This window comes from Zalophus californianus, chromosome 9 (genome assembly GCF_009762305.2).
Source record: "Zalophus californianus isolate mZalCal1 chromosome 9, mZalCal1.pri.v2, whole genome shotgun sequence".
Classification (NCBI taxonomy): domain Eukaryota; kingdom Metazoa; phylum Chordata; class Mammalia; order Carnivora; family Otariidae; genus Zalophus; species Zalophus californianus.
In genome coordinates this window covers 21,193,711-21,205,964 of record NC_045603.1, presented here as the reverse complement: position 1 = coordinate 21,205,964, position 12,254 = coordinate 21,193,711, and the positions used below count along the sequence as shown (strand labels likewise).

General features: G+C 38.1%; 1 protein-coding gene across 5 annotated transcripts in view; it reads left to right on the top strand.

Moving 5' to 3' along the window:
* NR1H4 (nuclear receptor subfamily 1 group H member 4) overlaps positions 1 to 12,254 on the top strand; it is a 74,545-nt gene that overhangs the window by 27,529 nt on the left and 34,762 nt on the right. For all 5 annotated transcript variants that reach the window (XM_027595773.1, XM_027595775.1, XM_027595776.1 and 2 more), the window contains one exon: positions 5,390 to 5,755. In XM_027595773.1, coding sequence (XP_027451574.1) covers positions 5,390 to 5,755 — 366 coding nt within the window. The remainder of the gene's footprint in view (positions 1 to 5,389; positions 5,756 to 12,254) is intronic.

Here is a 12,254-nt window from a genome sequence, read left to right as displayed (position 1 = left end):
AGATTGAGAAACACTGATTTACTAAATTAGTTTCATAGCAGATTTCTCCCAAATCAATGGAAAATCAGATGAATAAAGAGTTCAGCTTTAGGCTTAGGCTATTTGTTTTCTCTGAAGTAAAACATAGATTATAATTAAAATGTAGACTATATAATATAATATTGTCTATTTTAATATTTTTTTCAAAACAGAATCTTATGTTTTATATTTTCACTTAAAAGAGAAACTCTAATCATTTTTACAATAATTATAATTTTGAACATATTTTTGATCATAGACTTAGCAGCATACTATTTTACTTAAATATGATGTATAAAAGTGACTGACACTGTATTTAGGAAATTAGTTAGAAGGCAGGAGAAGCGAATTTTTCCATCATTTACATTTAACAGATATTTATTAAGCACACTGTGTTAGGCTTTGTGTAAGGCATCAGGAATGAAAAAAAAAAGGTGGCGGGGGGGGGAATATAACCTAATATATTCCCCAAAGAGTTCACAGGCTTACCACAACAATAAAATAAAATGCATTGAATGTTTATTCTGTGTCTGGCACGATGCAGTTTACATTCTTTGTCTTAGCTTATCTGTATTACAACCTTTCACCCAGGTACTGTATTATTCCACATTATAGAGGGAGGAAGAGAAGCTTAAAGAAGTTCAACATCGTTGCCAAATTCATTCATCTAGCAAGTTGCAGGTGAATTGAATCCAGATTTGTCTATGCAGCAGGGCCCTTGTAACAAGTGTGTCATACCACTTCAAGTTTAGCGTAGAGGACAAGCCTATAAACAAACCAAACGATTGTATATGCTTCTGTGTGCTACAGTAATGGTGCAGACAGAGAGTACGCGAGATTAACCAAGGGGAGCTAGGAGAGGCCTCACAGAGGAGGTGATCAGCCGGCTAGCCAGGGAAAGGCACCAACGTCGCAGAGGCCACGAATGGCCAACAGCTTACAAATGAAGCCGTATCATCTAGTTAAGAAACCATGGATTAGGATTAAAGGAAGGCAGAGAAGGCAATTTTCCCATTCATGAAACATTTTAACAAAAGATCATGAAACATTTACTATGGTCAGCATTGTGCCAGGGGTAAAAAAATGGATATAATGTGAACCCTTACCAGGCTCATCAGGAACAAACTGTGAGATCATGGCAAAGTGCCTTCATTACAACATGAACCTGATTCTCCCATTTGGGTACACAGGGATTTTGATCACAAACTCCTGGTTGCTAGTCACATGTGGCTATGTAATTTTTAATTTTACTTATTAAAATTAAATAAAACTTAAAACTCAGTTTCTCAATATCACTAGCCACATTTCAAGTGTTCTATATTCTTATATGGTTAGTGGCTACCATATTGGTGATACAAAACATTTCTATCACCTCAGAAATTTCCCTTAGATGGTATCCCTTTAGAGAAACTGCTGAATGCTAGAGACTCTCTACTCAGAAGAGTTTTGCTTTCCTTTGCAGGAGGTCTCAGACACCCCAGGGGTCTGTCTGTTCTTGTGTTCCCGTTTAAAAGCTCTTCCTAGGAGCACCTGGGTGGCTCATAGGTTAAGTGTCCAACTCTTGATTTTGGCTCAGGTCATGATATCAGCAGGGTCCTGAGATTGAGCCCCACCTTGGGCTCTGTGCTCAGTGGGGAGTCTGCTTGAGATTCTCTTCCTCTCCCTCTCCCTGTGCCCCTCCCCTGCTTGCGCTCTCTCTAAAATAAATAAATAAGTCGCAAAAAAAAAAAAAAGCTCTTCCTAAACTCTCAGGGAGCATTACCTGTCATAAAGGAGTACAAATTCCCCCACTTTTTGATATACTGATTCTGGAAAAGCACTGATAAATCTAAATTTATAGGTATATATTCATATATTATTATTCCCTTTAAATTGTATTAAAATAGAAATAAATTTACTTTTTTAGAAAGCATATTTTAAAGTTGACCTACTCTTTGCATTCCACATCTGATGCTCTATCAGAAAGTTCTGGTATTTGTTTGCTTGTTTTTGTCCCAGCCCTTGACATCTCTAGACACACACACACACACACACACACAAACACACACACACAAACACATGTGCTCGCATGTATAGAGAGTGACTGGGGGGGCCTTTTGTATCTGTATTCTGTCTCGTTCACTATTGTATTCTCAGAGGCTAGCACACTGTCTGGAAAATAGCAAGTGTTCAGTATATATCTATAATTGAAAGAAGTATCCTAAACTTATGTTATCAAAACAGACCAAGTGTTAATAATTACTAATTAACTATCAGCTAACTATTAAAATCAGGATTTTGCTAGGCTCTTTAGGAAACAAACATGTTTTTTGGCATCCAACTTATCAAAACCTTTTCTCAACTACTTTATTCTATACTCAGAACAACCTTATGAGATAGCAGATAGCAGATAGCAAGCCTGGGTGTTAATAGTCCCCTTTTACAGAAGAAATTAAAACAGAAAAGTTTTAGGCAGTCGTTCAAAGTCTCACAGTCAGTTAACGATGGAAGTTGTTCTAATCCCAATATTTTGGGTGATGTTGACCATGCTGGGCTTTTTATTATAAGTTGCCTGCATGCTGTGGAGATTTGGTGGGGACACTGAAATATTACAAGTGGATGTGCTTTGAGGATAGAAGCATTATTTAGTAATATTATGTGCTGTTCTCGTATTCTTACCATGTTTTCTTGTAATAGTATCCATGTTTTTGCAAAAGCTTTCCATTTTGCTTGAAATGATTCCAAAGACCGATATGATATTGATACCATAATCTGACTTCAGTTGGGACTACATTGTGTCTGTTGATTACAAGAATACTAGTTTTATTGAAACAATGCATTGCGATCTTGGAATTATCACGTGAGGAAAAAAAATCACACATTTCCCTGGATTTTGTAAAATCCAGATTCTATCATTAATTGTTTGACCTCAGGCAAGTTGCTTCACCTTACTGGATCTGCAGGCAGAAAGATTCTGGGTTTGGGGGTGGGAACAGGTAATTGATGGGGTAAGATCAGTTGGAGGATAAAATTCAGCAATAAGTATAAGTGAAACTAGTGCTTTTAATGCTTTTCAGTTCTTTTCAAACCTATTCACTCAACAAATTTTAGTCATATTTAATTATGAAATAGATCAGGATTTTGAGTATATTTTATCTCTTCTTTTCGCTGTAATCATATCGTCTTTTCATATTCTTCCATTTTGTGGTAATAAGACAAGGCACCATTGCCAAACTTTGTCAGATATACTGACTCAGTGCTGGTTTTATATGGAGAAGTCAGGCATAAAAGACAGGAAGTTAATTTTTGCCCAGATAGTGTATACTTTGTGCTTCGACAATCTTTTTCTGGATCAATGCAGAAAGCATTCTTTTCAACAAACTTTTGATATGCATATATTCCACTTTGCCATTATAGAAGAGCCCTGAATTCTCACGCCCGTAGTCTATTAGTCATATACTTATGGAGATTTTAGATATAAAGGAGAACTTTAAGGTCATCGAACATGAAGTCTTTTCTTTAGAGATGACCAAAGGGCAGCCCAGGGGAGGATAGGTAAGTACCATGTAACTAGACTCAGAACACCCAGGGACCTAGAGTCAGGGAAGACTTCCCAAGAGAAGCTATACTTAAAAGGAAATTTAGAGATAGATAAGTGGAGAATAGTGAGATGAAGCCCTGTGAGCAAATGGCTATGTTGCAGAAGGTTCCAGGCTCAGGAAGCAGCAGAGCTCAGGGTGGGGAAGGGAGGTCCTGAGTCTGGAGGCAGCAATGCACATTCAAGGATTAGAGAAGTCAAAACAGGAGAAATGGCTGGAAAAGAAAAGGTAGGATCAAAACTGCCATCAAAACTGGGGTTCATCAGTAGTTTCAGGAATTTACCCAAAGTCCCACTGTTCATCGGAGGTGGAGTTGGAATTTCAGTCTAGGGTTGCCTGACCATCCTTTGAAGAGTTAGACACATTTGTATATTCTCCTCTATCTTATTTAGTTTATTAAATTTTTTAGTGTTTTGCATAGTTTAAATATTTTTATTTTCTAGAGTAGTAGATTGTGTTTCTAGGAAATAGAAGCATTTTCACAACCTGATAGTTTTCTAATACCTAGAGGTTTTATAGCTAAAAGTCTCATTTTGTAATAATGGCAGTAGAATAATAATTATTATTACTATTTTAATGGCAACTATAATTTATCAGGCACTCCTTGTGTGCCAAACATTTAGCGAAGTGGTTGGCATGCGTTATCTTGTTTAATTCTCACATCAACCTAATGAGGTACCTATTATTCCCTGGTTTATGAAGAGAAATTTGATCCTTAAAGACATTAAATAAATTACCAACATGCACACAGAAAATAAGTAACAGGACTGGGATTTGAACCACACTCGCAATTCCAGGCACTGTACTCCTTTTTTTTTTTTTTTTAAGCTCCTTCTTTGTTTTACCATGATTAAAATACTAATCTACATGGCAAAGTTACAAACAGTGGAAAGACTGTGCAACCTCCCACCCCAGAAAACAAAGCAACAATCTCACTTTCCAGTCACCATCATCCAGTTTCTTTTGTATCATGCAGAAATTTGCCTTGTGCATGCGTGTGCACACACACATTGTTCTTTTAATACCCACATAAATATATATATTATTCTATAGTTTAATATTTTCAAATAGCATCATATCATAGAAACCTTTCTTTATCGGTACATATAGATCTAAATCATTGTTTCACATCTACATAGTATTTCAGTGCATAGACATAATGTAATTTATTTAAACCAGACTCCTATTGGTGGATATTTAAATTGTTCCTGATTTATAGTTTTTATAGATGTTCCTGCACATGGACATCTTTACAGAAGCCTTTCACACAGATACATGCCTATCTCTAAAATAAATTTCCTTGCAGTCTAATTGCTGGGTTAAAAGAGTATTTGAGTTTCAAATGCTAAGATACTGAAAAATTGTCATCTAAGAATGTTTGCTGTTCTATTGAGCATTTTTAACCTTTACTCATTTGAGGATGAACATGGTCGTATTTTATATTGCAGTTTAAATTTAAATTTAATTGTTGATAAGTGAGTGCATTTTTGTACGTTTATAAAACATTTTGTGTTTGTATTTCTAAAAACTGTCCACTCATATCCTTTATCCTTGTTTCCCCCCATGGGGTTGTTGAATTTTTCTTATTGGTTTGCAAGTGCTTTTTACCTATTAACAATATGAGTCTTTGGTCTGTCTTTTATGTTGCAGATATTTTTCTGAGCTTGTAATTCGTCATTAAATCCTTTTGCAGTGTTTTTTTTTTTTTGGCTGTAAAAAAGTTGTCAATTTTTATATAGTTAAATTTTGGTCTTTTCTTAGACATTAATTCCAATTTTGTTACTCTTGTTCAGGTGTACTAACAGAACAAGCAGCAGGACCTTTGGGACAGAATCTAGAAGTGGAACCATACTCACAATACAACAATGTTCCATTTCCGCAAGTTCAACCACAGATTTCCTCATCATCCTATTATTCCAACCTGGGTTTCTACCCCCAGCAGCCTGAGGAGTGGTATTCTCCTGGAATATATGAACTCAGGCGAATGCCGGCTGAGGCTCTCTACCAGGGAGAGATCGAGGTAGCAGAGATTCCTGTAGCAAAAAAGGCCCGAATGGGTGCATCAGCAGGGAGAATAAAAGGGGATGAGTTATGTGTTGTTTGCGGAGACAGAGCATCTGGATACCATTATAATGCACTGACCTGTGAGGGGTGTAAAGGTAAGCATCTCTGGTTGGCCATTTTCTCCTTGAGGTTTTACTCTATTGGTTGTTGAAATCCCTCAGACTGGATTCTTCCCTTTTCCCAAATAACTTCCCATTTTCTCTTCCTCCACTCCTACCTGTTCTAAATCTCTAGGAAAAGACTTTTAGTGTATTTAGCTTATATATAAGTAAGCTATTTCCTATTTACAACCTCTCATATGGTTAAAATAAATTTATAGATTATGGGTTTTTTCTGTTTGTTTTTGAGAGAGAGCGAGCAGGTGGAAGGGTAGAGAGAGAGAGGGAGAGAGAACCCCAAGCAGGCTCCACACCCAGCACAGAGCTTGACGTGGGGTTCAATCCCACAGTCCTAAGATCACAACCTGAGTCGAAATCAAGAATCGGGCACCACTCAGGCACCCCTGTTGTTTTTTGAAAGAAAGAGAAACTGTTGAACTCATCTCTTTTAAAACTGAGATCAAGGAGAATAAGACTTTATTATCTGATGTATTTATTTTACCTCAATAGTAAACCTTTTAGTTCTAATACTTCACTCCCATTTTATAGATGAAAAAAGTGCAGCACAGGAGGTTAATCAACTTACTCAAGGCTTCACAGCTAATTAGAGGTGGAGCTTCAAATCTATAGCTTATAAATCTAATTCCAGAACTTCTGCTGTTGGCCACTAGGCTACCCTGTCTTTTAATCCTTGCCTACTGAGTGATCATTCTACTCTGAGCTATTTGCTCAAGGCTAATATTGACTAAATCAATGGACAAAGTATTGGTATTGTCTGGGCCAAGGGAATAAACCCCTGAAGTCAGTAATCTGCGTCGGCTCACCTTCTTACAGGTGAACACTTGGTGAAACTTGGTGTCCCAAGAAGAATCTGGGGCATCCAGGGTGACTGGAGTGAAACCAGTATGCCTAGGACAACCCCAAAAAACACTGACTTTAAAAGCGGGCAGGGGAAGAATCTCCCCTAAAGTTTATAGAAGGAAGCCAGAGATGGGGTGGGGACCAGGAAAGTGTGGGGTTGTAGGACACAAGGGGACAGAAAAGTGCTCAAGAGAGAACCCATCCTTGGGGGAATTCAGGAAGAAAAAGCTCATCAGGGGTTGGCCATGTTTTTTTCTGCAAAGAGAGAGTAAATATTTTAGGCTTTGCACCATAGCGGTTTCTGTTGTGATTAATCAATTCTGCAAACACACCCACATAAAGAAGGGGCATAGCGTGGATTTACTTAACCTATAAAAGGAAATTAAAAACAACACCACCACCACCAACAACAAAAACAGGCAGTAGGCTGAATTTGGCCCATAGGCCTAGCTGTAGTTTGCTGACCCTGTTGTAGACCAGTGACTCTGGAGGGTGTGTGAGAATTAACTGGAAGGTGGGTAGCGAGAGAGTACAACACTCAGGGCATGGATATGAGACACGTAAACTCATTTTGTATAGCTGGATTGAACTGTATAGCTGGATTGAATTCATGGAAACTATATTTCATTCAATTCAGGATTATTCTACTCACCTTCCTCCCCCCAAAAAACCCCACCTTTCTCTGGGGTTTTGTCTAAATTCCATGATTATGCAGCGTCGTGGAGGGATTGGGCACCGTGGGTGGGGCTCTGGTTTTCACTGCTGTTAACACAGTGCAAGGTCTGTTGGGTGTTATTCTAGCTGGTCTTCAGTCACCAGTGGGAAGGGTCTCCGAGGCTCCATTTTGGGGTCTTGAGCACACCTCTCCTTCCTGTCTGGCCTCCCTCCTGTCCCGCAGCTCAGGTGGGTGGGTTCCTGATGTTCTGCCAGTGTGGTGCTGGCATGCCTGACTGCCCAGAGAGACCGTTTTGTCTGCTCCTATGCCGCCCTAAGGACAGGCAACCCCAGGTGCCTCTCCAGGCTGTCTCCAGGAAAGGGCACAAGAATTCTTCTGTTCTGGGATTCTCGGATGACATGGAGTTTCTATAATCTTTCAATACACACATCCCAGGGTGCAGTCTGGGCATGAAGGTGGGAGGGACAGAGCTCAGGGCCTTCTCATGCACTTAACATGTCTTGGCTCTCTTCATTTTCTCTTTATTTGTCTCCCAACTTGGTGAAATTTAGTGTCTGGGATCTTGAGGCTTAGGCTTTGGTGACTAAAAAGCCAACAATGAACTCCTTTGTGCTTTGTATATGTTCTCTTGAGGAAACAAATGAAAATTATCCTAGCTTAGTGAATAGGGAGGAGGTTCACAGCACAGGGTAGAGTACAAGGGAAAGAACCAGTACCCCGTGCCAGGCAGGTCTAACAACTTGGCCAGCTCGGTCCCCCACACCCCTTGGGTATCTGTGCTTATAACCAGATACAAAATGAATCTTACTCCGTAGCTTTCCATCAAAAGAAGGGTGTGGACTTTTGGGTTTCACAGGCATGCGTTGAATCTAGACTCATTTGTGGCTGAGTAAGGATGTTACTTAATATATTGGTCAGAGTTCAGCGAAATAAAACAGAAAGCAAAATTTCAAGCAGTAAGGAATTAATACAGGAGAAGTTGGAAGAGCAGAGGAGCAGGTTCTATGCTGAGTCTCCAAGAGGATGCTCAGGGTCACCCTGTAGAACTGGCCTGCCAGGGAATTGCTGCGGTCAGGAAGATGGGGAAACAGGAAGCTAACACAGAGCTGTTGGCTCCAGAAAGGCACCACCTTAGCTGCCATCTAGGGATCAGAAAGCTGCCTGCACCATAATTACTGGCTCCAGAGCGATGGCTTGTCAGCTAAATCTAATATACACATTATGAATGCCCTGTGTCTTGCCTTTCAGTGCCCTTGAAGCTAGCAACTGGAAACCAAGACACTGCCACAGCATAATTCCACAGCTCTGCTTGCCAGCAGAGACAACAGTCTTAAAAGGGCATCTGTCCCACAGAGCTTAAATCATATCCACAACATTAGCTGCAAGGGAGTCTGGGAAAGACTGTCCCATTTTCCTGCCTTTACAATAGAGAACATACACTAGCGTAGAAGTAGGTGTTGTGGATAAATGGCCAGCCAATTCTTAGTTTATGGAATATTTTGCTTCTCTAAGCCTCCACGCTGCAAAAAAAAAAAAAAAAAAAAAAAAAAAAGGGTAGTATCTATTTCACAGGGTCTTTGTAGAATTCACTTAATTTTATATGTAAAGATCCTGGCAGCTCTCTTGCTTTAGGACTTTGATGCAGGTCTGTCAGACCAGTGATCCTTACACACACACACGAAAAATTTTTAAAAACTTAAAAACAAAACAAAGATCATGGTTAAACATCCTGATTTCATTGGTCTCACGTTAGAAATATTTTAATTTTAATGAATGTTTTATTGTCGATATTTATGGCATCAAGGAGAGAAATTTCAATACATTTTTAAAAATAATTGTGAGAATGGAAGCATAACGAAGTGACAGTGACTGCCATTTGCTCAGCACTAGATTATTTCAAGAGCTTTCTTTTCTCCCCGTTATCAGTGGGGCATATGAAAATGTGCTAATGTGTAGATGAATTTTGATTCAAACTTCAAGCCTCAACTAACAAAACTGATCTGCCTCTGACTGGAAATTTCAAATGGCTGCATTTCCAAATAAGTCAATGTCAGTCACATCCATCTCCAGGCTGGGAGAGTCTACACCTATCAGCGAGAGAATGGTAAAATTCTTAAAAGGCATTTTATGAGTAAATGGGTGTCCTTTTGAACATATTCTGACTTAGTTCTGAAGTTCTAGGAAAGACTTTATAGTTGTTGAAACTATTCTGGTGTGTGGAATAGATGCAGAGTGTTTCCAATGGGCCCTTTGTTTATGGGTCAGGGCTGAGATGCCCTGACTCACACATGAAATTCCTGAAATCTTATTTGATTTTGAGATCTGATTTTATAAAATCTGATAATGATCCTACTGAACTCTATAGGTCAAATTATCTTAGAGTGGGTTGCAAGGGGGTGGCGCTTAAACTATATCACCGCATTGGAAGCCTTTTGTAATAAGTGTTATAAAAATCACAAGAGGAATCAGATTCTGATAGCAGACAGCCCAGATTTCAACACCCCCTCCCCTACCGCTGATTCTCTTCCCAGATGTCCAAGTTACTGAATGTCTGGGCTTCAGACTTCTCTCCTATAAAATGAGGATAATAATAAAGATGAGTAGGAGGAGGTTGAGGTTGAGATGAGGGTGATGGTGGTGCTGCTGATAGATAAGATATATCAAATGATTATTATATGCAGGCTCTATCTTGGACTTTACTTGTACTACCTCATTTAATCTTCAGGACCACCCTTTGAGGTAGGTACCTAGGGGTTGGTGGGAGGATTAAACAAGATAATGTATGTAAAGCAATTAACATAATACTTACCTATGGTGAACCATCAATAAATGTCCATTATTATTATTACTATTATCAATGTCTGTTATTATTACTGTTATCATTATCATTATTATTACTATTACTATAAAGCAATTAACATAATACTTACCTATGGTGAACCCTCAATAAATGTCCATTATTATTACTATTATCATTGAATAGTTGTGAAGAAAAAATGAGACATTGTTTTTGAAACATCTAGCTCTATGCCTGACACACTTGAATGCTCAATAAGCATTAGTTATTGCTGTTTTATTGGTGAATTCTTATTATTTTATTGTTGTTATTTTTCTGTTCATCCAGCCTCCTAAACTTTAATCATAAACAGTCTTCAAAACTATTTCTCTTCCTATTAATTAAGCCTCCAGCTCCTGAGAGTTTGAATTCATTAATTCAGTTCTTTATTCAGCTACTATTATTAGGGACCAACCATATGCCAGGTACTATTCTAAGCACAGGAGATGCAGTGGTGAACAAAACGGACAAAATTCCAGCTCTCTTAGTCACCATTTTAAAGCAAAGCCAGGAAACAGTTTATATAACTGAACTAAAACAGACAAAAAGAGAAAACAGTAAGACAAAAAAATAAAAGATTAACAAATATAAAAGCAATGAAATAGTATCAAAAAGAATATACAGAAAAATTAAGTGGTAAAGGATGATTTCCAGTGGATAAAAATTGAAATTTCCAATAAATATATAGCAATGATGTTAGACAAAACTAAGACAATAAAAATTACATTTAAACAAGAAAAAATGTTTAAACTAAATATATAAGCAATATGTAAATATGAAAGTAGTGATTAAAAAAATATCTAGGGTTTGCTTAAGCCTCCAGCTCCTGGGAGTTTGCCCACCTGGGAGTCTGAATGGCTCTTAAAGATGTGCAAAATCAAGCTCACGCAGAGCATTATTACCCCTCCCCTCCTTTTCCCAATCTAAAAGCATTGACTTCCACCTCCATCATCTTTGAGATGATCCAGTATAACCCTTTCGATGAGGGGTTGAAAACAAAAGCCCTACTTGAGAGTTATCTGTTTTTAGAGATGGACAACTTTAGCTTTTGTTTTAACAAGTGAACATGGAAAAATGTCTACCCTCTTGGGATGGGAAAGAAAAGCAAAAAAAAAAAAAAGGAGGGGGGAAGAAAAGGATAACCCCCCAAAAAACCATAGGAGAAAGAACAAGAGCAAAGTGTACGTGAATCACTCAATAAATTATCCTTTCATTTTAGCATTGCTAAAATTATTGAAAAAATACACATTTATGGACTCAAATTGGGGAAGGTAATGACTCTCTGTTATGGGCTGGGCAATTCCTACCTCAGACTGTTTATTTCATTTATCCTTATAATGGCTCCAGTAGATGGTATTATCATCTCCTTTTTGCAAATAAAGATACCAACACTCAGGTACTTGTCCAGGTCTCACAGCTATGAAAGAATGGAGTAGAATTTGTAGTCAAATCCTTAGAACTCCTGAGCTATATTTTATTCTCTGTGCTGTTCTTTCCTTGTATCCTTCTGTCAATGACTTTCCAAAGACAGTCAGCACTAACAGCATTTTCCTTGCATATGAGTGTTTTAAAAGTTAGTTCTGTGTTTAGGGAAAAAACACACCAACAAAGAGAAAAACAAACAAAATCTAGGTGATGGCAAATCCAAACCCATTGGTGGTTTGACAGATTGATCTCCTGGTGTTCTCCACCAACATACTTTCCAAAAGCAGGCACAACTATAAATTATTGAACACTACTCACTTGTATACAAAATAGACCATCTTTTTAATTACTAAGTAGGATTGTCAACCCCTTTCACACATTGAAATGACAACCACTAGTCATATCACTTTTAAAAAATAAAGAATGAGGCATCTAAGTATCTTCATTTCTAATTGTGATATATATGAGTATTAGAATATATAATTTAAGAATTGCCTTTGTGGGAGCTCTCCTTGCAATGTCTTATACTTTGACCCTGTACCTCATATTAATAGGTTAAGGTGAAAGTAGGATAGACTGAGAGTTGCCTCCCAGGCAAACTCACACAAAGGCAATTCTCAAATGACTTCAGAAAGGAGAGTGATTTCATTAAGTAGCCTCTGAGATTCCCTGTTCACCCCTCTGATCCTGTTTGTGTT